The sequence below is a fragment of the Mytilus trossulus genome, chromosome 4, assembly GCF_036588685.1.
Source record: "Mytilus trossulus isolate FHL-02 chromosome 4, PNRI_Mtr1.1.1.hap1, whole genome shotgun sequence".
Lineage (NCBI taxonomy): Eukaryota > Metazoa > Mollusca > Bivalvia > Mytilida > Mytilidae > Mytilus > Mytilus trossulus.
Genome location: NC_086376.1, coordinates 46,287,900 through 46,315,783, shown reverse-complemented (window position 1 = coordinate 46,315,783; position 27,884 = coordinate 46,287,900). Strand labels below are relative to the sequence as shown.

At 29.6% G+C, this 27,884-nt stretch overlaps 1 protein-coding gene across 4 annotated transcripts in view; it reads left to right on the top strand.

Annotated features, from left to right (window-relative positions):
- LOC134715382 (trichohyalin-like) overlaps positions 1–25,344 on the top strand; it is a 33,930-nt gene extending 8,586 nt beyond the window's left edge. For 3 of the 4 annotated variants that reach the window (XM_063577532.1, XM_063577530.1, XM_063577533.1), the window contains exons 3-25: positions 1,594–1,695; positions 3,546–3,724; positions 6,562–6,646; positions 7,296–7,436; positions 7,752–7,835; positions 8,691–8,765; positions 10,166–10,249; positions 10,538–10,754; positions 11,766–11,914; positions 13,026–13,124; positions 13,689–13,830; positions 14,617–14,684; positions 15,305–15,414; positions 16,314–16,403; positions 17,389–17,512; positions 18,018–18,164; positions 18,969–19,031; positions 19,620–19,795; positions 20,604–20,675; positions 21,462–21,612; positions 22,132–22,222; positions 22,959–23,063; positions 25,037–25,344. In XM_063577532.1, coding sequence (XP_063433602.1) covers positions 1,594–1,695; positions 3,546–3,724; positions 6,562–6,646; positions 7,296–7,436; positions 7,752–7,835; positions 8,691–8,765; positions 10,166–10,249; positions 10,538–10,754; positions 11,766–11,914; positions 13,026–13,124; positions 13,689–13,830; positions 14,617–14,684; positions 15,305–15,414; positions 16,314–16,403; positions 17,389–17,512; positions 18,018–18,164; positions 18,969–19,031; positions 19,620–19,795; positions 20,604–20,675; positions 21,462–21,612; positions 22,132–22,222; positions 22,959–23,063; positions 25,037–25,218 — 2,736 coding nt within the window. In that variant the 3' untranslated portion in view covers positions 25,219–25,344. Of the gene's footprint in view, positions 1–1,593; positions 1,696–3,545; positions 3,725–6,561; positions 6,647–7,295; positions 7,437–7,751; positions 7,836–8,690; positions 8,766–10,165; positions 10,250–10,537; positions 10,755–11,765; positions 11,915–13,025; positions 13,125–13,688; positions 13,831–14,616; positions 14,685–15,304; positions 15,415–16,313; positions 16,404–17,388; positions 17,513–18,017; positions 18,165–18,968; positions 19,032–19,619; positions 19,796–20,603; positions 20,676–21,461; positions 21,613–22,131; positions 22,223–22,958; positions 23,064–23,517; positions 23,551–25,036 lie in introns of all 4 variants that reach the window. The other variant, XM_063577534.1, reaches the window with a different exon arrangement.
- The last annotated feature ends 2,540 nt before the right edge of the window (positions 25,345–27,884 follow it).

The window sequence follows — 27,884 nt, the reverse complement described above, 5'->3', positions numbered from 1 at the left end:
TTGCATTTTATTCAATTAGATATTTCAGTAGCTAATTACATAAACATTATTGACTTAATATTGTATAGCTCTCGAGGGACTTCAAGCAATTGGAATTTAAAAAATTTAAACTTTTAAAGAGGGACAATATTTTATTAAATCTATATACTGAGCAATAAAATGAATCGGTCCAATAAATGTTATTTCAAATTTCTGTCAGTAAAGCCCATTGAACTGTAACATAACTTCACATTTATATAAAAAAGATAATTGATCTGTTTCAGTTTTGATTATTTATTTTAAGTATTATAATCCAAAATAAGCTATTCCATAGATCTTCCATTTACTCAGGTGACCTTGTCTTACATGTTGATTGTTATAAAGAAAACAATTAGAGTTTAGACCATGTTTTCAGATTTGTTAAAAATACAGAAAAGTCATAATGTTAAGTACTTGTTATGCCCCACCTATGAAAGAAGAGGGGCATTATGTTTTCTGGTCTGTGCGTTCGCCTGTCTGTCAGTTCGTTCATTCGTCTGTCCCACTTCAGGATAAAGTTTTTGGTCGAGGTAGGTTTTGATGAAGTTGAAGTCCAATCAACCTGAAACTTAGTATACATGTTCCTTATGATATGATCTTTCTAATTTTAATGTCAAACTAGAGTTCTGACTCCAATTTCATGGTCCGCTGAACACAGAAAATGATAGTGGGAGTGGGGCATTTGTGTACTGGGGACACATTCTTGTTTTATTTTATTTTATTGACAAGACTTACCAATCTCTTTAATGCATCAAATAAGTATGTAAGTAATATTGATGAGTCATAAAATACTATACATATGTCTCATTGGCACTTATACCTCATCTTCTTTTATCTATGTAAATTCTGAAACTTTTTTGATTGTCGATAAAATTAAGAGATTGAAATGTTAAATAATTTGTTGCAATTTCAGATAAAGCTAAGTAATTTAAGTTCATATTTTTTTTAACCTCTACTATTGTAATTTTTCACAGTAATGAAAACATTTGCTCTTAACTTGCAAGGGGTACAATTAAAATCACGTGTTGGATATACACACACGGGAAGTTACCTTCGAACTCGCCGCTTGAAAGGTTAGTAGTTGCATTTTCATGTTTATATCAATTAAATTTTGATTAATAAGTTGGCACACAGAATGTCGGATAGTATGTAGTTTTAAAATACACAATTGTTTTTGCTAGAAAGCGTGCAGTTATTGCAAACACTTCGACACAGTTCCAAATTTTGACGGATAACTGTGTCGAAGTGTTAGCATTAACTGCATGCTTTCCAGCAAGGATAATTGTGTATTTCAAAATTAGATAGTATCCGACATTCGGTGCACTACCTTATTTATCAAATGTTATTGATATAAACAAGTAAATACGACTACTTACCTTTCAAGCGGTCTGCTCGACTGTTACTTCCGGTGTACGTGTGTATATCCATCACGTGATTTTGATTGTACCCCTTGACTTGTTAATAGTTTAAAAAAGAGTTATCATTCATAAATCTTTCATTGTCATATATTACTTTAACATAACAGTTACTAAGTCAATAACACTTTTTGATAAATGCAGATTTTTATTTTAATAGCAACAAGACCAAGAAGAAATAGAAGAAGACAGAAGAAAGGAAAGAAGTAGAGGAGAGACAGTCAAAATTATAGATGACTATGATGATGATGACACTGTTACGGTGAGATTTAACTAATAGCTCAGGTTGTACCATTTAGTTTAAACATATTTATTTATAGTTGATTGGGAAACAAGTTTTGCAACTTATATTAATCCCTTTCCACTTTGCGGGTGCGAGTTCTGCCTTGTAGCGGCATTAGTCTACTCTTTTGCGAAATCTACTAGGGTGTCTTCAACGTGCAAGAGATATGTCTCTCTCTTAACATGGGTCAGCCATTTTTCATCCCCTTCCGACGGACTATCATCGTTTCCTCAAGACCATACTCGCAAATGGTGTCGAGGGAGAGCCGGAAAATTGATTTCCTGAAATTTTCATCCCAAACGAGAATCGAACCAGCAACCTTTGTGTTAGTAGTCTGATGCACTAACCACTACACCACGATTGTATCATTTATTTATTCATATTTGTGTGATACAGATTTTTATCCATTACATGAACCACAAATAAGAATATCCAACATAGAACAAATTTTCCAATGGTTTTAATGCAGATGTAGGCAAATCCATTAAATTAAATATTTACACAAAAACAGTATTTGCCTTAATCCACAAAATTGGTACAGACAACAATAAATGATTCCACAGTGAACAGAACTAAAATGACTGTTTTCAAAACCTTTTTATTCACTGCAGCATGTTGAAAGACATGAAAGGAATTAACACATTTGGAATTAACACATTTGGGGCCTTTTAAAGCTGACTATGTGGTATGGGCTTTTCTTATTGCTGAAGGCTGTATGGTAACCTATAGTTGTTAATATATGTGTCATTTTGGTGTCTTGTGGAGAGTTGTCTCATTGGCAATCAGACCACATCTTCTTTTTTATATTTACAGCGCTCCCCAGTATTAAAGAAAAAATAAATATTCTTTTGTCAAAAAGACATCATATACTCACCTGGTTTTACACATGTGAAAAAAAACTGGAAATTATGCAATATAGAAATTGCATTAATTCATGACACAAATGTAATACCTTCACTTGTCATATATCTTTGTTTTGTTTGCAGCATCTAAATTACAATATTTTCCTTTACAATGACATGCCCAATTATATAAAAAAAAAACACGCAACTTGAAGCAATTCAAAATTACAACCAGTACGTGTTTTTCTTGAATTAAAAATTAAATGTATGTTCACAATTTATGGTAGGACTAGAAGCTTAATTTCCCTAAACGTAAAGATAGTTTCACATTATTCGAAATTTAATTTATAAATCTAGTAAATGTTATGTCCCTTTCAGAGACTGAGAACTGCAAATTTTGAAATGCAGCTAGTGATCATGATGCTCTTATTGATGCAAAAAATGTAACAGTATCAGGTTCACAATAATACAGACTCACAGTCATAATTTCAGAAGTGGCGTTCTTTATCATTGAACTAGTATATATATTTGTTAAGGGCCAGTTGAAGGATGTCTCCGTGTGCGGGAATTTCTTGCTGCATTAAAGACCTGTTGGTGACCTTCTGCTGTTGTCTGTTCTATGGTCAGGTTGTTGTCTCTTTGACACATTCCCCATTTCTATTCTCAATTTTATTCCATCATAGTATTTTTGGAATCTCATTTTGAAGATTATATACTTTTTGCCAGTGATGTTAAATGCACACATTTATTTCTGAATTTATAGTAAAATTGAGAATGGAAATGGGGAATGTGTCAAAGAGACAACAACCCAACCATAGAGCAGACAACAGCTGAAGGCCACTAATTATTTGTTGACAAATTGGTGTTACAGATATTTCACATTATAAATATTCCTTGCACCTTAATTATGCACAAATTTTTTTAGTGTTATTTTCATTTGTTGTGGAAAGTGATTGAATGTTAAAATACATTATTTCCTCTATACAGATTGTATCTGATGGAAAAGGCAGAAAGAAAAGTGCAGGAAAGAAGAAAGGAAAAGGAAAAGGTCTGATGGGAAAACTAGGGTTAGATGATGAGTATCAACATGAAAAGAAAGGAAAAGAAGTTAAAATTGACAAATCTTTCCAAACTGGTATGGGCGGTATTCTTGTCAAGTTTACAAGGTACGGTCAAATAGAAACTACATAATATATATTTTTTCCATATATAGATGCAGATCAGCAAGTTGAAGAGGGTAACAAAATTTCAACAAAATCTTAAACAGCTGCCCAATAATGTAAACTTCTCCTTTAAATAAATATTAAAGTGTAGCCTCAATTTTATTGTAAAATGTCTTTGATATACAGATTTTTCCAAGATAATTTTCTGTTCACTTTGTAGCTCCACAAATGCAGTTAGCTGACCTTACCCATCATTTACTAGTCAATAAAATAGAGTAAATATATATATACACTCACACCACATCTTCCTATATCTATATATAGCACCTTTGACCAATACCTACAATAGTGAGTTCTCACTTAAAAATGTCCTATAATTTCAAGTAAAATTGATATTTTTCAAAAAAATATTACATAGTAAAAGTATGAGTGATTTTTTAAAAATAGATACCACATGATGTTGAAACATCCAAAGTTTTATTGTTTATTTGGCCATAATTTTCACGAGGTTCATTTTCATTATCTGATTGGTTAAACACAAATGCATCGATATTACAGGGGTGTTGATTGTTAAACTAGCACACAAAAAAAAGATTTAAAAAAGATACTTTTTATGATAAATTTCAAATATTTGCATAATTTTTATCTCTGTTTGGTGACTGAAGACATAATAATATATATAAAATATTTTTATAAAATGTTTTTATTTTGAAAGAAATGTTTTTATAAAATGTTTTTATTTTGAAAGAAATGTTTTTATAAAATGTTTTTATTTTGAAAGAAATGTTTTTAATTTCTTGCGATTAAGCTATATTAATAGATTATAATTCCTTTTACATGCTGTGTTGTCACGTGATACTTTGTTAAATTCTCTTGCTAAAGTACATTATTAGAATTTTAATACCATTTCAAGGCAATCTTATTAAAATCCTAATTCTTTTTAATTAATTCTTTATTTGATAACACAATTTAATCCTCTTCAGCCATTTCAAGTAAACATGTATTGTTTATTTTATAAAAAAAGTTTATTTCCCTTCATGTGACAGCCAATCATTGAGAACATTGTTTATGTGATCGTGATTTTTGCAGTTAGATATATCAATGATTTAAACAAATATTTTTTTTAAATTAATAAAGTTTTTTTTTGTAGTGGCCATTCACCTATTGTTGTCATCATATGGTTAATATGGTGCTATTTTAGTTTATCTAATTCATGTTCTATATTAAGATTATTAATTTCAGGAAAGAAAAATAAAATAAAATTGATGACCCTTAATATCAAACAGTTTGACATAATACTTATAAAATATTTAAAAAAAAAATAAGATCTAACTAATTTATTTATTATAAAATAGACCTTCTTTTGTATCGAGCTGGTTTGTGAGGATTGTAAATTTTCTGAAAATTTATTCCATGACTTTTTAGTATAGAAATAAAACAAAATAAAAAAGAAGAGTTTACAACTGTTAAGACAAAGACAGCAACACAATTTGAGTGATCTTAAGTCTAAGCACTCTTTTTTTTTTATCTTTATTCCGATATATTCTATGTAATTGAAGAACACAGTTATTTTAGTGGACCTAATGAAAATGACTCCATAATCATGTGTTAAATGTTCTCATAGAAATCAGTACTTTTTAAAAAAAAAAGTCTATACAAGTACTTTTTATCCCCTTTTCTGATGGTTTAGAGTAATTTGGATCAATGAATAACATCAATTCTTAGCTCTTACTCTGTGTGAACAGGGGAACAAACCCATGACCACCCTGAGTCCCTGACATGTTTGATGCTGTGAGCATGTAACCTAACCTGAATAATTCAGTCGTTATATTCCGCTGATCTACGAAGGCTACATTAACGCCTGAACGTCTTCCTCGATCAAGACCGTCAACCAGAAAATTCACACCGCTATGCAATATGGGAATTTTGATTTAAATTGGCAGCTAAGAAAGGAGGAGTTCCAGATGTTAACTGATGTTAATTGATGTTAATTGATGTTAATTAATTATTATCGGATTTGTGTTAATTGAACACACGTGTTTGGTAAGACAATTACAAGACAGTTGCGCAGACTCATTATCCTGATCGCCGCCGATTGGCTCTCTCTCACAGAGAGCAGAGCGACACGGCCAATGATCATAAGGAGTTCAAGCCCACGTGTGGGAGAAAATCGGACACGGAAAGGGCTTGAATTATTCGAGTTAGCATGTAACCATGAGATTACTCTGGTTTCTAAACTGTTAATTCAGACAATGTTTTAATATATAGTAATGCCATTAACATTATATACAAAAGAAAAGAGATATAGAACGATGTGGTATGAGCGCCAATGAGACAACTCTCCATCCAAATAACAATTTATAAAAGTAAACCATTATAGGTCAAGGTACAGCCTTGAACACCGAGCCTTGCCAAGTTGGTTCCATTTTCTGATATTGTCCTCTTTATAATATATGGTTTCTTGCAAATTTGGTTTTAATTGTTCCTGATAAAAGTAGGGGTCACTACTAACACAGTGTAATTATATATGTTTTTAATTTTATCACTAAATAATTGCAGGAACAAAGATTTTCCATAAACAACAAATTCTCCAAATAATGAATTTAAAGCCATTTGGATATGACATCCAGCATGCAACAACTTCTGACATTGGTTCCCGATTTTGAACAGGCACATGAAAATGAGGAGGGGTAAAACTCTTTCTTAGATCTCAACCTTTCTCCTTTTTATGTTACATTATCATATATATTTTTAAGATAACAAAATTTTAAGTTTCTGCAACTGAAAGATATGAAATTAAATTTTGAAATATAATTGAAACAATATTGTTCTATTTATAGTGAAGAGGCTGAATCAGAAATAGCTAAACAAGACTTAGACAGAGTCGATCATTTGTCTAATGACCTTGGCAAAGAAAAAGAATCAGTGAGTAATATGATAGCAGAATATGTTTCAAAAGCTCTGTTGGTAAATTTTAACTCAGCTTGTCTTGAGCTCATTTTCAGTATATGTATTTAATAAAAAAAATGTACTGAAAATAGTACCTGTACTGGTTACAATCAGCTGAAATAAAGAATTTATGAGTTTTGTTAGAAGTATAATTAAAAGTACACAGACTCAATGTAATTCAAAAGATGTATATTTCAAACAAAAGAATTACTTGGGCCAATAAAAAACCTACACTAAACCAAAGTTAAGTCACTTTTGAATAATCTCACCTTAGATAACCAGGATTGAAATTTTGTATTTGCACCGGACATGCTCTTTGTCTACAAAAGACTCATCAGTGACGCAAATATGTTAAAAAGGCCAAATAAAGTATGATGTTAAAGAAAATATTGGTGGTTTCCTCTATATCCTCTTTATTGAATGAAATTGCCTAACAGGCAACTGTATGAATAGAGGGTAACATTTAATCACTCAATTGAACAGGCAAAACAACAATTCAGAGAAAAACGAAATCTTACAAGAAACTAAAAAGTAAAAAATATAAATAGGAAGTATTTAAATAAAACATTTTTTAATTTGATATCTTGAATATGCTTATACTTAAATTTGACTTGTTATGTTGTAGATGTTCCTAGCCATGTTAAGGATGAAGCTTAAGAAGGCCAAAATAGATGATCCCCTTTTGTCTCGTCTTGTCAACTTTGTAATGGAAGATATTCAAAATAAAAAGAAAATGATTGAGGATGATAAGCTTGAAACTGAAGCAGTATGTATAGTTATTTTCATTTTACAAGAATTGTTTTTGAAAGAAACACATTCATATTTCACGAAATTTTGTGTCAATATCAATTCTATATATATATATAAGCTACTGATATAGATTATTTTTTATAAAAACAAAACATATTCATATACTTTTAGATAAATGACAGTGCATCATAAGCCTCTAAAGGGTGGTTGATATTAGATATTCATGTTTATCGACTGCATGTATTTAAAATTGTAGTATATTGTATTTCATGAATATGTACCAAGTTGTACTTTAAAGATAACAATATCTATCTATGTTTTTTTTTCTCAGGAACTTAGAGTGGTTCACAGTAAAGATCAACAAACTCTGGACAATGAATTAGAAAAAATAGACATGGCTTCCCAGCAAAAAGAGGTAATCTTTGTGTATTCCCTTGGGTTCAGTAGTATGGTACTGCATGTATTAGCAAAATAAAAAAATCTCATAATTAAAGTTTATTTTATTTTGTCAAGATAAGTCAAAATTAAAGATCAAACTAATAAAATATAATTCTAGATCCAGTACTATTGGATTATTTAAGAAATAATTCTATCATGCCATGCTCTATGCTCATTTTAACATGGGTAGGCATTATATTTGTCAATATCTTAATAGTGAAGTGAAGTATTAAATGTTGACAAATATAATGCCTACTAATGTTAAAATAGAGCATGGCATGATAGAATTATTTTGATTCTAATAAGACTATTTTGAACTTTTGTACTTCTAAGCGGACATATAATACACGTTTGAAATGTCGCCATTTTTGATTTGATGAACAAAAAAATTTATAGAAAATCAACAGTGTAACAATAAAAAGAACAAACACATTGAAACTTACTTTTGGAATGTTTTTATTTAATTTCCTTGGGACACCAACACAAATGTCTATTTGATCTCTGGCGATGTTCAAAATTCATCTGAAGTTGCAATTTCAATTGTGACGTTAATCATGTGCAGGGGATGTTTTATTGGAATTAGAACATTGCTTTGTTTCCAAAGCTAAAAAAGAGTGTCATATTAGAATGATATCTGTATTTCCTAGGAGTAAAGAGTACCTATATTTTGAATGATATATTCTTTAGTATAGAAAAATATATCTTCCATTAAAGAAGCTGTTAAAAACTTATTTTTAAAGGTAACTGACAGTTCTTTTCAAAGTACAAAAGATTTTTTTTGTGTTTTAAAAGTTGTGAATAATATTTAGACTTATTTATTTTTCTCTTTTAGAATAAAATTTTAGATGAAGAAAGAGAGAAGATAAAACAAGACTTGAGAAGACATACAAAGTTGTCAGAAGCTGAGGTAATTTTTATTCTTCTTAAAGATATTTTAGCCTGCCACATTTAGATGGTAAAATGTATGAATGTGATTGGTTTCAGTGGCAAAAAGAAATATTTTCATGAATTTATAGGGGAATTCTTTTTAAAGAAGAAGATTGTGTTGAAGAATACTGTGATAATATTCAAAAATATGTAAATTTCATCCAGGGTTTGAAATAAGCTGGGTCCCACTCGCCAATGACCCTAAAATTTGCTGTGGGCTACTTAAATTTCTGCTTTTCTTGTATAGGACTAAATATGTTAGTTACAAAATTTTTAAGCTGTGGGCTACAATTGTCAAAGTCTTAGATCAATCCCTGTCATCCTTTTCATGGAATCCACAAAATAAAATTGGAAAATTAGTACTGTCAAATTATCTGATTTGAGATTGGGAATTCATCATTGTAACTGTAAAATTTAAAAAAGCAAATAATTGCAGATGTATTTACTGATTTTAAGTTACATAAAACAAGTAAACAAAAATAATAGAAATCCAATGCCTCAAAGATTTTTATATTTAGAGCTCTCTAACTATATTAAATCTTGGGTAAACAACTTTTTAACGTGGTACTTAACACCACAGAGAGATAACTCTGTAAAAATTAGTTGAACATTTTAATCAGGTTCTATTAAGCTTCTCGATGACTAAAATTAATTTGTCAAACTGCTATATATGTAATGAAAATTTTCCAATATAATGTATGTTTCAAGTTTTTTTTAATTTTCATATTTTTGTCAAAATTTTATGGAAAATTAAATGAGCCAAATTAAGATCAGTCAAAGTGTTTGGTACTACTTTAATGTCATCACATCTTCTTCAACAAGACACATTAAGTGCAATCAATTAAAATTAAATCTCCTCACTCGCTCATTTTTTTATGCTTGGTCGCTGCTAAATACCGTAAAGCGGGTTATTTTCGTGGGTGTAAAATTTTGCGATTTTCATTGAATAAGGTATACGAAAAATTTTGGCAGTTATTATCTTGGCGGATTCAACATTTTTAACATTAACTTTGCATGTATACTTTTAAATTGGCGGAATTTATTTGGGTGATTTTGTTCTATCCGCGAAAATAAGCGAAACTTTACACCCTGCGAAAATAACCCTCTATACGGTAGTTAATTTTTTTTTATCAAGGGTAAAGATTGCCAGCCTTGATGGTCGAGAGACCTGTGACATAAAAAATGAGCGAGTGAGGAGATTTATTATAATTGGATTGCATTAAGTATCAAATTTGACAAATGGTAAATCAAACAACTTAAATATGTCAAATGTATAAAAAAAAATAATTGTTGAATATCATGTCATTTTATGTGTCTGTTTTTATAAATATATTTGGAGAAGACAGCATACTGAATGTTTATTATGACAATGTATTACAGATAGAGGCAGTCATGGAAGGCTTACTTAAAGATATGGGAAAACTGGAGAAAAAATTAAGTGAAGAAAGACTGAGACAACAAAGGGTAATGACTTTATTTTAGACATACAAGACTTTTCAGTGTAACTTTGTGATTCTCATTTTCTTAAGTTGATCAACATATTCATATCAAAATGTATGTCTTCTGGTAACAAAAAATTAGATCTTCATCAAATTATCATAGAACAATTAAAGATATATAACATAAAATTTTGGGGTTAAAGTTGACAGAAAATAGTAAGTCCAAAAAAAATTCTACAAAAGTATTGGAAATTTTAACAATTTAATTAAATAAAATGAGTCTGTATTTTTCACTACTATTGTTATCTTCTAGGCTTTAGAAGAAAGATTGGCAAAGAGAAAACAGATCATAGATTTCAGAAATATCCAAGACAAACAAGCACAGGAGTTAGGCAATAATAGTGCTGACAGTTATGAGGAAGAATTGAAGAAACTTGTTATAGATGGAAGCTTAACAGAGAAACAGAAAAAAGAAATACTGAATGAATACATGATGGATCTTAAACGATTAAATAGACAGCATGATAAAGGTATTAATAACTGAATTATCTATTTGCATTCTTATTTGTTCAGGAGTTTTCAAATTTAGATGGTAAAAAAAACGTATAATACTGGTTTATGTTCAAGCCACCCAATTTCTTGCTTTTTAGATGTAAAAGTATAATTGTGTCCTTATCAAAGTAAATTAAAGCTAAGATCTTTAAACTTGAAGTTAATTGTTGGAAATTCAAAAGAATATAAATCATAGGCCATTTATTTAATATTTTGCCTGACCTGCAATAGTGATGAAGTTATACAGGGGAGACATGTATATCTATGTGTTAACAGTTTGTTTATAATGTGTAGTATCAGGCATGATCAACAATAATCTATAAATATTTATATTTTTCTTTGATAAATGTACTATGAATGTAACATATTTAATAATTTGTCAATCTCATTTTTAGCTCCCCTGGCTCGAAGTGCCAAGTGAGCTTTTCTCATCACTTTGCATCCATCGTCGTCTGTTAACTTTTACAAAAGTCTTCTCCTCTGAAACTACTGGGCCAAATTTGATCAAACTTAGCCACAATCATCATTAGCGTATCAAGTTTAAAAAATGTGTGCAGTGACCTGGCCAACCAACCAAGATGGCAGCCATGGCTGAAAATAGAACATAGGGGTAAAATGTAGATTTTGGCTTATAACTTTGAAACCAAGGCATTTAAGCAAATCTGACAAGCAGTTTAATCATTTATCAAGTTAATATCTATCTGCCCTGAAATTTTCAGATGAATTAGACAACTGGTTGTTGGGTTGCTGTCCCCCAATTGGTAATTTTTAAAGAAATTTTGTAATTTTTTGTCAATTTTGTCATGAATCCATCTGTGTAATTTGTTTAATATGCACATAGACCAAGGTGAGCGACACAGGCTCTAAAGAGCCTCTAGTTATTTTTGTCATTGAATATGATGATCATCTTTGAGACATTGCAGTTACTCATATATTACTTGTAAAATTAGAAACCATAATGTTTAATTATATCTTATTTCTATTATTAGATTCACAAAGACAACAGTTAGATTTGGCAAGTAAATTAGAACAGAGAAGATTGAGGAGAATTCATCAGCTGAATGAGAAACATGAACAAGAAAAATCTCTCCTGTTACATAAAGCTGACAAATCCACAGACACTGCTAACTTTATAGAGGTAGGTGAAATAATTACTGCTAACTTTATAGAGGTAGGTGAAATACCTTTATAGAGGTAGGTGAAATAATTACTCACAATATTGATATACAGTATAAGTTCAGCTTAAAAGTTCTAATAAAAGGTTTTACTTGGGGAGGGGAGTTCAGGAAGATGGTCAATTCATATCAAGATATCCATTTAAAATATGTACTTTGAAAAGTGGTCATTTAGTAGACATATGTTTGTTTGATATATAGGCTTCAGTTCTCTTCCCAAATATCAACTTCCCATTAAATTCACAATATTCATACTATTTCATCTCTTTTCAAATCTAAACTAATTGAAGTCTCTGGTTTCTATTAAAGTAAAGAACAATAACTCAAGGTTATCATGTCTGTGTAGATAATATAGAACTTTAAAATATGTCAAAACATTGAGTTAGTAGGAAGTCAATTCTGGTACACAGGAGCTTGTCTTTAAATGGCAAACAAATAAATGTATATGCATTTTCTTTATTCACGCAACAACAAAAATTACGAAAAAAGAACATACTGGAAATTCACACAAACATCATGTCCTCAGACTAGTGGTTTTAAATTGTGAATGAAAATATGCTGTATATCAAGACTATGTTTATGATACTGATAGGAACTTATTTGAACATACACATTGTTGGAACTTGGAAACTGTTTAAATTATTGACTAAATATTAGAATGATGATGACATTAGGGTTGTATGTAATTCAAATATTTTATTTCTGATTTTAAATCAAAGATGGCCATCTTAGAACATGATGGTAGTTGAACTTGGAACTCAGTGGGGTTATATTAAACTGTTTTTCTTCTTTTAAATATTTAATTCATATAATACATGAATGATGATATGATTGTTCTTGCTCCTATTATGAATTCTGATTATATTATTTGAAGTCTAAAGAGTCTAAAAATTAAAAAAGAGTATTTATTGTAAAAAGAATTAAGTGAAAACATCATACTCAATACTAGAAAAGAGGGACGAAAGATACCAGAGGGACAGTCAAACTCATAGATTTAAAAATTAGGTAAAAACATTTTATTCAATACTTGAAATTAGGTAATAACATCATACAAAATACTAGATATATTTTCAGAGTTACCATGAGTTGCTACAAGAACAAAGAACAGAACTGGAATCAACGGAAGCAGAACTTGATCAGACAGAACTACAACAACTGGATCAGATTAGACAGGTATTGTAAAGCCTTCAAAAAGTCTTTTAAATTAACAACCGTGGATTCATTAATATTCGTTGAATATCAATTTTCTTGAATTTCGTGGGTACAGGAGAACCATGAATTTACATGTTCAACTAATGGTACATTTTCTAAAGGAATGGTTGCAGACTTTGCCAAAGCTACGAAATTAGATATTCACGACTATGCAAGTTTTCCTCAAAGTAAGAAAATTGGTATCCACGAAAATAAATGAATACACAGTTTGTAAACTATATTTTTATGAAGCCTTTATGATCTGACAGTGTAATAAAACATGATGTATGTTCTAAACTACAATATAGTATAAGAATTTGTAAGGTCAATAATACAGGCAAGGACTAAATACTTTGATGGGACAAATGAAGAATAAATGTCATATTTGTGAAATGTTTCAAACTATTTCCAAAGAAAAAAGATTAAATGAGCTATATGATTTATATTAGACATATTACTAACCATGGTAAGAGAGATAACCCCAATTCTCATTGTTAAGTATTTTATATCCAAAATGAAGTCTAAAAACATGGCACACAATTTTAGAGAATAAATCGGGATAAAGTGCAATCAATAGAAGAGAGAGGAGAAAGAATGAACAAAGCTATTGGTTCTGTGTCATCAGCTGATCCAGCAGACGTTAACAGAATGATCAAAGCACATAAACAAAGAATGCTACAACTTGAAGGTTAGTTTATAATCACTTTAAAAGAATGTTTTATATAAGCAAAGAAATTGATAATGTGTATAGATATAGGAAGATGTGGTGTGAGTGCCAATGAGACAACTCTCCATCCAAATGACAATTTAAAAATAAGTAAACCATTATAGGTCAATGTATGGCCATCAACACGGAGCCTAGGCTCACACAGAACAACAAGTATGTTTTAATGGGTAAAGATGCATGAAATGCAATTTTAAAAACCCTATGGTACTGACTGGATAACTAAATCTTCTAAGGTTAATCACTAAAATCACACAACATATAGTACATTGATCATATCATTCTATGCATCCTATTCTTGAACATTTCTAGAAATTAATCAATGAAACTTATGCTCAGAAAAGTAACAAAATTTTGTTATATAAACTTGTCAAGAAAATAACATTACTTTTGCAAGGTGCAGGAATCTTATATCTGTTCCAAAATATCAATGATTTCAAGTCATCTTTAGAAGTTGGAGTTATCTTTCTTTGTCCATAATTTTAGTTGAATCAATTACACAAGGCAATATTTAATTTTACATCCCATTGATAAATTTAAGCAATCTTGAACTTTCAGTGTTTACAAGCAGTTTGATTGTGTAAAAGTAATAGATTTTTAAGAACACAATTCTGTCAAATTATGTGTCAGTACTGCATAGGTGGTCATGTGAAAGCATGCTTGCCTTGGTTGTAGGAGGTCCTGGTTTTGATATCATTTGTAGAATATTTTTTAATAATTTTAATAAAGGTCTATATTGTTATTTTGCAGATGCGAGACTTCAGGAACAAAACAGAATGAAAGCTATGCTTCAAGCAAGATGGGAACAAAAAATGATGGTAAGGTCAACAGACACTGTTTAGCCTTACATTTTGACTACTGTTATCACGAAAGCCACCATAAAATGACACCTCTTTTTTGTAACTGATCAGATAAAAAAAATCAAAATTTAAAAAAAAAATTAGCACTGTAACTTCATAATTGTTTAGAATATTTCTTAAATATAATAGAAGAAACATTGTTATAAAGTTATTTGAAAATTGTTAGCCATTGCAAAATTGTATTGGTGAAACTTAGTCTTATCACATTAGCAATTTGCTAAAATGGTTTACCTAGTTGCAGTTTGAATTCCTCTTGACAAACAGTTGAAAGGCTGTAATAGGAAGCAAGTGCAGTGTAATAAATTATTCTTACAATTGGACAGAATTTATTTAGATGGTTTTATGGAAGATTTTTTTATATCAGTGTTAACTTCAATCTCTTGGCCAAATATGAAATTTCTGAACAATTTTTGTATAGATTTTGATAACCAATACAGGTGGGTGCATGACAACAATGCAATGATATTGTTCAAAAATATTTTAAACCATATCATTTGATATATATTGTTTGGTTTTGTAGAATTACTTAAATAATTGTTTTTATAACTTTATAAGAAGAATTATTGCTTTTCTTTCAGCAACTTGAAGATGATGAAGAGAAATCTAACCAAGAACAAGAAACACTTGCTGAACAACAACTGACAACAGTTAATAGGGTGTTAAATAGCAGTCTGGAATTAAATGAAGAGTAAGTCTTCAATTATTTTGTTATTTTGTTAAGTTGAAATAAAAAATATGTAAAGCTTAGATTTAAAAAAAAATTGAAAGTTGTTGAAAATCTGAGAAGGACATTCCTAATATTAACATTTGTTACTTGGTTTTCATTCTTAATCCAATATGGTTACCTTTCTGTAAAATTGTTTTTGTGTAGAATCATCATAGACAATAGTTTTTTTTCTGTAGAAATTTCTTATAAATTTGATTACATCAAAGAAATGAATCCAGAGTTTTTTTTCAGGATTTGTCAATGGTAAAAACAAAAATATTTGGTCTATGGAATCATTATAAGGTGTACATATAAAAAAGAAAATGTTGTATGATAGCCAATGAGACAACTCTTCATTATGTTATTGAGGATGAGAAGGCCCATTTCCATCAAGAATCAAACCTGTAAACTTTAGCAACATTTTTCTATTACTCAGTTACTTGCTACAGTTAGTTTTAAATTATATTCTTTTATAAATGCTGTTATTTTGAGGAAACATTCATCTTGCTTTGTCACGTTTGATACCCCATTACAATCCACATTAATATGAAAATGTCTTAGTAACTTGAAAAAAAATCTGAAAACCAACTTATTTTTCATGACTTTTGAGTTTTGTAAAAAACATGAATATTAAGTAAAACTTGCATTTTTGCCTAACAACTTCAAAGTAATTTAGAAAATCACAAAGTTAAATAGCTGCGAAATGGCCTAGAAAGTGAGAAAAAAAACGTGAAATAGAGTATCCACAAAAATTAGTTGATTACAGTATAAGTATTCTTTACTGGTTAACAAATGACAACTTTTGAATGGTATTTACAAACCATATAAGTATACAGGATGGAAATGATGGAGATGATCATTGTAAATATTGTACATTTTAGGGCAAAGAAGAAGATTATGAAAGAACATGGACATAACATGCAAGTCTTAAACAACCAATTACAGATGTCAAAATTAAGACAAGAAAAAAGGTAAAAACTTAGATAAATTTACATAATATGTTAAACAACAAGTTAGAAATAACTCTGTAGTTATAGATTATCAATTGGTTTTCAAACAAAAGGATGTTTCTCGGCTGCATTGTCATTGATGGCTGGCAACCCTGCAATGAGATGGCAGTTGAGAATTATCATAGAGTTTGGTAATCATTGATAATCTGTTTATCACTGTTTTACTTGGTTACTTCATTGATGTAGATTTGTTTTACCTAATAGTGTTCGTGAGAACATGAACAGATTTTTTTTTATCTTAGTAGAGTTACATGATATTAAAAATTAACCCAAAAAGAGATCAAAGCAAAATTTAAGAAAATAGTGATAAGAAAAAGGGAGAAGGTTTGGATCCATTAAAACGTTTAATCCCGCTGCAAATGTTTGCACCTGTCCTAAGTCAGGAATCTGATGTACAGTAGTTGTCGTTTGTTTATGAAATATATACGTGTTTCTCGTTTCTCGTTTTGTTTATATAGATTAGACCGTTGGTTTTCCCGTTTGAATGGTTTTACATTAGTAATTTTGGGGCCCTTTATAGCTTGTTGTTCGGTGTGAGCCAAGGCTCCGTGTTGAAGGCCGTACTCTAACCTATAATGGTTTACTTTTTAAATTGTTACTTGGATGGAGAGTTGTCTCATTGGCACTCACACCACATCTTCCTATATTTATAAGAGTATGTTATCTCAAATAAGTAATTTAAGAGAAGATGACCAATTAATAATATAAAAGATATGTGTTTTTACAGACGCACCAAACTTGCTGTCATGCTGTCAGTAATTCTTCAGGACAAAAATAACCTTTTTGATATTCAAAGTTATTACATATTACTTGTATTGGACAATTGAAATGAGCTCTTAGTTTTCAGTTACGATTAAAATATATTAAGACTAGTTGAAAATCATTAGACATATAACTCTCCAACTCTTTCTTCCTATGAATATTGGTTTATAAATTTAATTTGTAGTATGGAAGCTAAACTGGCAAAAAGAAGAACAAAAATTGCAGAAATTAGACAAAAACGTGAAGATGAACTTTTGAGCAAATCAAAAATGAATAAAGATGAATTTGACAAACTTACAAAACAGCTGGTAAGATATTGAATAATAACCATTGACGATTATTGGTAACATCTTTTATTTTTTATATAAAAAAAATTAGAGCCTCTATGGCCGAGTGGTTTAAGTAGTTACTACTGTAATCACTAGCCCGTCAATACTGAGGTGAGTTCGAACCCCCAGGTGCACTTGACTCCAATTTTAATTGACTAGGATTTTCAGTTTTCCACTTGGCTTCTTCGACAAATAAAAACTGGCCACCACAAATTTAGCCTATATGCGGTGCTTAAAAGTGGCGTTAAAACACCTAAATTCAATTCAAATATGAAAAATAAAACTTTTTGCATTCTCTTTTCAGAATCAGTTTTTAGGGGATTGAAAGTAGAACATTTGTTCTTTTTTTTCTGTAAGATTCTGTTAATATATTCTAGTAAATTCAAAATAGACACTTGATTAATATTGCTTAAATGAATAAAATGAGATGTATGGGAAACTTTAAATGAAACAGCAACCACTAATTGTAATGTTTCCATTATAGGAAGCTGAACTTGCAGCTGAAGAGGTAAAAATAGAAATGGAAAGACAACAAGCTTTGATTGATTTCAAAAGAAAAATGGCTTCTGAAACAGAGGCTCTTTTAGTGGAGCAAGAGAAGGAATTAGGAGTTCTGATTGGTAGATTAGAGGTGTGTTGATTACCATTTGCATTAGATATATTGATAAACATTACCATGATTATTATTTATGACGTCCTTCAAAGGCTTTGAGTACACACCCATGGTAAAATATGAATATATTGTTTGGGATGTTCCTATCATACTCCCATTTCATATGTTTTTTTTATGAAAAAGCCGTCGGACATCATAGAATGCTGACATCAGAATATAAGCATTTTACTGGAAAATACACGCTTGTCACACAGAAAATCATTGCAACAGGGAAACTTAATCAAACGATGCTTAAATGTGTTATAAGCCATTTTTTTATACATATAGACCTATAAGTAAAATTATTTAAATTCATGATTCAAACATCTAAATACGTTATTGTAAAATAGTTTAAGCATGTCAATAATTCAGTTTGCTCCATTCTTTCACATCAATTTAATAGTGCCTTTATTTATGGGTAAGGTTAATTGGTTCAAGTCTAAAAAATTGCAAATAGATTTTAACAGAAACTGTCAAAGATGAACTGTCAACACTTAATTTATGCAGAAAGACATTTTATTTTATAGCAACATAATATATCCAACAGAACGTTAAGAAAAGTCAGCTTGCAATATTCTGTCCTTATGTCGTATTGCAAATATAGATAACATTATCTACGGCCTCATTGATATGGGTTTTTTTACAGTTTTTCAAGGGCTGCCAATACAATTAAATGATTATTGCATGAACCTTGGTAGATAGTATCCCTCATAGAATATAATGGATGTCTGTTTCTAAATAAACAACACAATGATTATAGTGTAAATGTGTTGTATTTTACAGATTGGAGCAGCCAGAAGACAAGCTTTGTTAACAAAACAAGACACACAGCTACAGAGCTTACAGGTATGGGATCAAAATATTTGAATATACAAGTCTACATTTCTATCCTAAGATTAATTACTCAAAATAAAAGAATAAGACAATAGACCACTAATCAAGTTATGTCCTTACGTGAAAAGTTCGTCCATTATGTGTGCTTTTGTGACAACATTTACCAAATAGAAGGGACCCTGGATCTGTGCACTATTTAAGTTCATCAAGCTTTATTCTGATTGTTGTAATGCAAGATAAACAAGAAATAAAGGTACTTAATCACAATTCTCTAATGACAGCAATGATAAAAATTTAATATTCAATATAATAAGTGCAATATAGAATCATATTTTTCAAGGCTTGCTAAACACGGCATGGGAAGGAAGCGATGATGCCCCTAAAAGTACAAATGATGTTCACCAACAGCAAAGTTTTTGGCAGAAATGGTACAAACTGGAAAGTGGTCTATTTAATATATGCTGTAGATGGCTCATGTTGTGCAGTTTTTTAACCTAAATTCTGAAGAATTTTTACAAATACTAAATTCTAACCAAGCACATCTTTTTAGTATTAAACATTAGTAACATGAAATACATATGTAAATAATTCTACTTGTAGGACCAACTTGAAAAGAAATTAACAGATGGTACAGTGAAGACATCAGCTGTAGATCAGATCTTACAGCAACACAAAAATCAAATGGAATATGTCCACGATCAGATAGAGAATAAACGAGAACATCAAATACAAGTTATACAAGATAAAATCCAGACTAAAAAGTTAATGAAAGAACAGTAGGTCTTTGTTTATATGGATTTACATACTGTGGATTCATTTATTTTCGTGGGTACCAATTTTCATGGATTAAGGAAAACTTACATGTTTGTGGTTATTCTATTTGGTAATCTGCTAAAATCTGCATACAAGCCTATAGAAAATTTGTTATTTATGAACATGTAATTTCATGGTTTATCTGTTCCCATGAAATCCATGAAAATTGTAATACATCGAATAATTATGAATCCTCAGTATATAGAAGGAAGAACTCATTTCTGTAGAAAGAGTGGAATCAATAAAACTTTATTCTCTGAAAAGATAGCCTTTAAAATAAAAATTGAATGGCACTTGTACTGGTAGTACATGTACCACAATTTGTTGACATGCAGGATCTTTGGGAGTCACATAAAAGAATACTTCAGGCATTCATTTTCTGCCGTTATGAAAAGTTAGATGTCTCTGAAACTATGATCAATGCATGTAAATGGTTGTAAATCTGCCAGACTTTTTCCTCTCCTTGAAAATATTTGTCTCATATAATTAAATTGGTTCTAAAAAAAAATTATGTAACCTCATAGCCTCTAACAATGGAGAGCAACCATTAGGTGATGTTTTTGTATCATTTTTCACTATACCAAATTCTTCAAAAATGTTTTGTTTATTTCTGTGACAGATAAAATCATGATTTCTATAAAATCCTGACTAAAGGATGACATCTAAAGTAAAACTACAATAAAAGAAAGAAATGCATCAAAAGGTAATGAATGTTAAACATTAATTTAAAGGTTTTTATTTAAGCATACAAGAAATTTTATCTGATTTCAGAGAACTTCAAGAAGAAAAACATGAAGAAAGAGAGATAGTTAAATCAGCTTCTATAAAAAGACGAGGTGCAGGGTGAGTTTACTTATACAATTGAAATAAAATCAATCTTAATGATTCACAATTTGATATGAGTTGGTTGAAATGATCCAGAAAGAAGTGAAAAAAGCTACTATGTACAACTTTCAAATTTCTGCATTTTCTTATGCCCCATTGAGCCATTATGTTTTTCAGTCTGTGTGTCTGTTTATTCATTTGTCCAATCGAATTGTCAGTATGTTTGCTTCTCAGTTTTTTCTGCTTCAGGTAAAGGTCAAATCTTTCAAATTTTGATGTCAAATAAGATTTTTCATCTCAATTTCATGGTCCACTGAACATAGAAAAAATGAAAATGCAATTGGGGGTTCTATGAACATGTTTTAATTTTGTAAAATTCCTGTGCCACAACTACTTATTTTATTACATCACAGTAAGAACTGACTGTTCAATGATATTGTTTATGCTGATTAACCTTGGGTCAATCAGTGTAACTCATATAAAAAAAAGACTTGAGATAGGTGTATTATATTTTGTATATTACTGTGGATTCTTTTATTTTTCGTGGGTTTCAATTTTCCTGGTTCACCTGTAACCACTAAATCCACGAAAATTGTATCTAAAGAATATTAATGAATCCACAGTGTTAAAATTTGTAAACGTGTATTTTGTATAAGATAGTGTCTCATAAGTCAGTTTTTTGGCTGGATATTGGTTGATTTATAATGTATGTACATTGTGTATGAATAATTTCTATTGCAATCAATATGTGACACTTTAATAAACAAATTATTTATTTATTTTGTGTATTATAATTATTTTTAGACAAGCTGCATCAGTCTTAAAATTAAGTTATCTAGAACAACAACACAAAAGACACAGAGATGAGCTTGACTTAGAAATGAAGGCTGAGCTAGAAAAAAGCAAGGAAGCATTGAATAGAGAATTAGAAGTTACTCTTGACACGGAATTGAAGGTAAAAAGCTGAACAAATGACAATTGACATATTTTTCTCTTCGGTAAACTTTAAAAAAGAAAAATCAAGACTTAGGATTCAAATTTTAAAAAGATGCCTTGATATTTTTAAACAGCAGCTTACTCTATCTACTGATTGCTTATACACTTCAAATGTGTAGTATAGTTAGAATATTAGAAGTCACTGCTAAACAGAAAACAAATTTCTCTCAAATTCACATTTAATGATGGAATTACGAAATTACTAGTAAGTACAGAGAGTTGTGAATGTAAGGGGTCCATGAAAACAGTGTACAGATCCTGTTTATTTATTTACAAAAGTCACTTTATAACTTGCAACAAGTTGAATTTTAATTTTAAAGCGGCAAGCCTCTATATTCAAGGACTGAAAAAAATATCTAACAAATCCAATGATTCAACATTAATACCCTATTATTGAACATTTTTTGTGAACAGCAATATATACATCCTCTAAATTAAATGAAACTGCAATAATAGTTACTGGCATATTATTTTTTAGCAACAAAAGAAACAGTTTTTGGCTCAGTTAGCTACAGCTTCAGACTTATCAAAAAGAGAATTAGAAGATGCAGTAGATACAGCTATCAGAGGTAATTCTATTGTTATCCAATGAATATATGATTTAATAGTTTGGTTATGATTGTACCAGAGCCTAAATTACTGGTACATGTATGTTAATTACTTTGGTTACTGCACAGCCTTCAACAATGAAGAGTACCCATAGTTTAGTCAGCTATAACGATAACCATTAAAGTAAAAAAAAAAGGACAACCCAACTTGGCAAAAGTGAAACAGATAGTTATTGCTGCACTTTTTATACTTTGCCATGAGGGTGGTATTTATCTGTTTATCATAAGGTACTTATATTAAATGGGGACAGGGGACAAATGAAAGCAATACTTGAAAAAATTAAAAAATATTACAATACAAAAATGAGTATTAGTTCCCTTAAAAATTAAGTACTTCATGATATGATTAACAATATGTATGCAGTCGGGAACAGAATATTTCAGTTTTCAGTTGAAAGCATTTGATTACACAAAGTATAAAGCTGCATTACCCAAGCTAAATAATGGTTATAAGTGTCACAGACAAGTTAGTTTTAACATCCTCATGGTTTTTAATGAGTAAAATGTAGATTAAACCACATTCGCATATGCAAATTTGGCATTGTTATCCAACTTTTTTTGGCCAAGGAAGTGTGTACATTGATCAACCAGAAATTTGCTTCAAATGATGATGATGCAACAAATCTTTAATCTTTTTCAATTCATTTTGTTGGTTGTAATTTGAAATAAATAAATCTATCGAAACTTGTATTTAAAGATACTGGTGGCAATGAACAGGCTGCAAAGAAGTTAGGTAAAGAATTACGTCAGGGATTGCAACGTGCCAAAACAGACTTAACTTTAGATGAAGATGGTGAAATAGGTATGATTAACTTATATAACTGTTAATAGCTTTATTCTTTAAAAAGAGTGACAATCTTCAATACTTTCAATCTTGCAAATGAACATGATTGCCAGAGGAAAGTTGATTCTTTATTGGACTTTTTTTTATATGTTTGTAATTGATAAGTGAGGAGACACTTTTGTAAGATTCACCATTCTTTTTTTTTTGCAAATTGACAAAATGAGATAATACTGAGGGGCAATGAAAATTAGTATCAAAGAAAAGGAAAAGACAAAATGGCAACAGTCAATGCAAATACTAAATAGAAAACTAAAGATTGCATAATTCAACCTCACAAAGAAACCAGGGTTAGACTGAAGTGCTTATGACTATAAAAGGCCCCGAAATGACAATTAAAATGAGAAAACTAACAGCCTATATAAAGTCTGCTTCAAGAATGAATTTTAATATAAACCATGCTATTTTTTTGCAGTGCCAGTTCCTTCTATGTAATATATGTATTTCTGTAAGTTCATGTTTTTGGTGAAATTGCACAGAGTGTTATTTATATTGAATTTCTTGATAAAATCTGTAATAAACACTGAATCCTTCTTTATATTCTCAAACCATTTCATCTTCTCATTATGGTAAGCCTTCAAGGGCATATATCATTGGTTGGTTGGTATTCATCAGAAGGTCATATATCATTGTTTGGTTGCTGATTGTATGATATTCATCCCATTTCTCTTTTCCCCCTTATATTCATATTTGAAAAATCTGTAAAATTTGGAAAGTAAAAAAAATGGAATAAGTCAAGTTTATATGATGTTGTTAAAAACCAGTTTTTTCTATTGCCCAAAGTTTCTTATTAAAAACTGCATAATATATATATTTAATCAAATTTTGTGGATTTCCAGAGGACTTGACAAAATTCAAAGATAATGGTCCTCAAATAAAGCCTAATCATTAAATCAAGCATATTCTTTAATAATAGATTATTTATCTTTGTAATTTTATTAAGTTGTGAAAGTTGGCGGAAGCACATTTTGTATGAATCACCAAAATTCTAATTATCAAACCATTCATAGCAAGCATTGTGTAGCTTTTTAAAAATATAGAATTTTACTCTAGTACTCAAATTCTAAAAAAAACACCTTGGTGGTCTTGTGGTAGCCTGCTTTACAAGTATACCCTTGGTCAGGTCAAATCAAAGACATATTTTTTTCTAATATATACCAGTAGTCATTTAGTTCAAGAATTTCGGAGAAAATATAGGATTAAAAGTTATTTCACTTCATTCACATCATTTCACACACAAGGAATTGAAAGATAAAAATAAGAAAATAATCCCTTACATACATCAAAATCAATATCATTTTCTTTTTTTAAGGGTAAATTTCTAGATGATTTTATTGGATGTAGTTTGACTTTGAAATAATATAGTTTTGGTTTTATTGTATTGTTGGGTTATTGTCCCTGTAACAATTATGCTACAGCTCCTAATGTTCTAATTGATTTTAATTTTATGGTTGTTTTTTAATTTTTGTTACATGTATATGAAAGAAAACTAATGAAAAGCAGAAACATCATTTTCTTAAAGTATTTCATATGTCACATAAACAATTTTGTTTGTAATTTCTACATTTTTAAATCTGAATTGTTTTAGTTTTGTACAATAAAGTTGTTTGCTCAAAATGGTATTAGAGAAATTTATACAAATCAACATTATAACCCTATAAAAATGTGAGAACTGAGTGACATCTATTAATAATGAGTTTTAAAAGTATAACTCTAATGTTTGCAGAGATTTTCTGTGTAAGAATCTTCATAAAGAAGACAGGTTTATATAAATCATTCTTTTGTTTTTTTGTCACTTGATTTTTTTTATTAAGATATTGTTTAAACCAAAGAATCTGTTTAATCCCTACTATTTTCACCTTTTATTTTATTATAATTTCATATGAATAGTATTAGAAATATCATTATTTTATATTTATACTGTTACTTTTTAGATTACATAAGAGGAAGACCTAGTTCTGGTTACCAAGGAGACACTGCTAGACCAATGTCAGGTTCAGTTACAACAAAAAAAGGAAAGAAAAAAGGGAAAAAGTCTCAGACCTCTGTGTATCCTAGGGAACCAAAGGAAAGCTGGACGCATCAAGACTATTATGATAGTGATGAATTACTTTGATAAACATTCATCATTACTTTTTGATTTGTAGTTTCATTCCGTATTTACAAGTATGATAAAATATTCTTTCTGTAAAAACTTACCAGTCAAAAAAGAAAAAAAAGAAAATTTTAACAAAAGTTTATTATTTGAGATTCATATTTTTTTTTTTTTACTATTTAGGAAAGACAACTATATAAATTGGACATTTAACATAAAATATTTTTTATACTGCATTTTTTTTTTTTTTTTGACATTTACCTATTACACTTTTTTTATTTATTTTTTCCAAAAAGTCTTTTATTCAAATTAAACAAGTTATGCTAAAATTAAGTTCTTTTTCACATGTTTGAAAATTAAGAAATGGCTTTAACAGTTATTGCCAATTGAAGAGGGTGGTAATGGTTGTACTTTCATGAGGAATTACTATAAAAAAATTGCCAAATGACGATAATGTTAATTTTTGTGTGCATTCGGTACAATGTGCACTTTCTTTTAGACAAATCAAAATTAAATGATTTTGATGAAATCACGGTAAAATTTTAATCAATTTGATGCCCACGGTAGCCACATATGACCGTTTGACGCCTGACGGTAAAGGGCATTACTACCCTCATTGTTTTCATCTATCGTCATTAAATCTTCATGCGTAACCTATTGACCTCAGCATTGTTAAAAGAAGCATGTGTCACCTAATTATTTTTTATTTATTTTTTATTTAAAAACTGTGAATATTTATTTCCTATGGTGTTTTTTTTAATCATGACTGAGTGTTTGCCATTGTCTTGTTTACATGTAGGTAATGAAGATTTTTTAATTTTTTTGATAGATTATTATTAGATTTTTTATTCTGATCATTTCAATATTGTCATCATTTTATTAGCTAGATAGTATTTTTAGGTTCATCTTTATCATTGATATTATTTTCATTAGGACAGCTTGTAGATAAATAAATCTCAGTGTTTGTATAACTGGACTAATGACCAAAACTTGTAAGAATGTGTATACTTTAGTTGATTATGCCACATTGACATTTATCTACCTTATGTAGACGTTTAAGAGAATTAGTTTAGGCATAAACATAATACTCACTTTTCCCATCTTAAGAATATGAATTTCTTTTTTTTTTAATACAATTATGCCTAAGGATTTCTAGACAACATCTCACTGTTAGAAATAAACTTTTAAAGGTGAACTAATCTAGATAATTTATAAACCAAGAATATACAAAAGTAATCAGGCTGTGTTCTTGTTTGAACTGTTTCACATTGTGTCATGTTGAGGACTCTTTTAGCATATTATTATATGGTGCAGCATTGTTAAAAGGCTGTACGGTGATGACTTAATCAACTACCCATGAGGATCTCACATGGACTGTAGAGACCTATAATTGTAAACATCCAAATCATTTCGTCTGTGATTGATAGTTGTCTCATTGTCTAGTTTGTAATAATACCATATATTTTATATTTATATGTAGACTTGTTTAACAAAAGGGAGATAAGCTAGTAAATTCTAAATTTTGATTTTAATGTTCAAATTAATATTTAGACTTGAATGATTTTTTAATTTATAGGGTATAGATTTTATGAAAATAAATAAAAAGTGTATATTAATTGTATTACATACTGTGACAGCTATTACATGTACTGGTGTTTGACTGATTTTTATAAGGATTTGTACTCAAATTTATTTTACTGTTTAGTTATCTCCCCTTCTGGATTTTTTTAATACACTATAATAACTTATTGTATCCAAGCAATGTAATTGTTGTTTCAATGTTGTAATTTATGCCAAGGAAGAAGACTGAATGGCTGAATAGTTTTTATTATACAATCATTAAGAGACTTTATAAGGATTTGTACTCAAATTTATTTTACTGCTCAGTTATCTGAGAGCAATCTTTTTAAGAGCAATGTTGTATTATGGATATTAATCTGAATATTCTTTGAAAGAAATTGTTGAAGATTGTCTAAATGATCTTGGCCACAATGTTGACATTTTTACAAAGCTGATTTTATTTTAATTAGATGTTAATTTTTACATTTTTGTACATGTACAAGATAAAATAGATAAATGAAATTATTATTCTTGATTAAGAACATTTTTTACGAAAACAAATTACAAAACAAATAAAAGCAATGTATGTTGTGTTTTTACTTTCTCTTTATAAATCATAAATGATTGTTTAAGATGTAAAAATTTACTTTTTTAGTGAGGAATAAAAATTGTGACCTGAAATGCAGTTATGCAAAAAGTCAAATGAGGTTGATATTTATCAACATTTTGTTATAAACATATTATAACCAATCTCTGTTTGCAAATATTGTTAAGTATAGCATATTGTATCCTATTGTTTTATATATAATGCAGATGTTTTTCATCATGACATGTTTAATGTGGTACCTAACACTACAGGGAGATAACTCTGTCAAATCAGCTGAACATTTTGATAAAGTTGTGTTTTTAAGGGAATATTAAGCTTCTCAATGATCAAAATAAGTATTTATCAAACTGCTATATAACCAGTGTAATTTTTCTGATAATTTGGTTGGTTCAAATTTTTTGAAATTTTGATATTTTTGTCAAAAGGTCAATGTAAATACTTTGTCAAAATTTTATGAAAATTAAACAAGCCAATTTAATTTCAATGAAGGTGTTGGGTACCACCTTAAGTTGCATGGCAT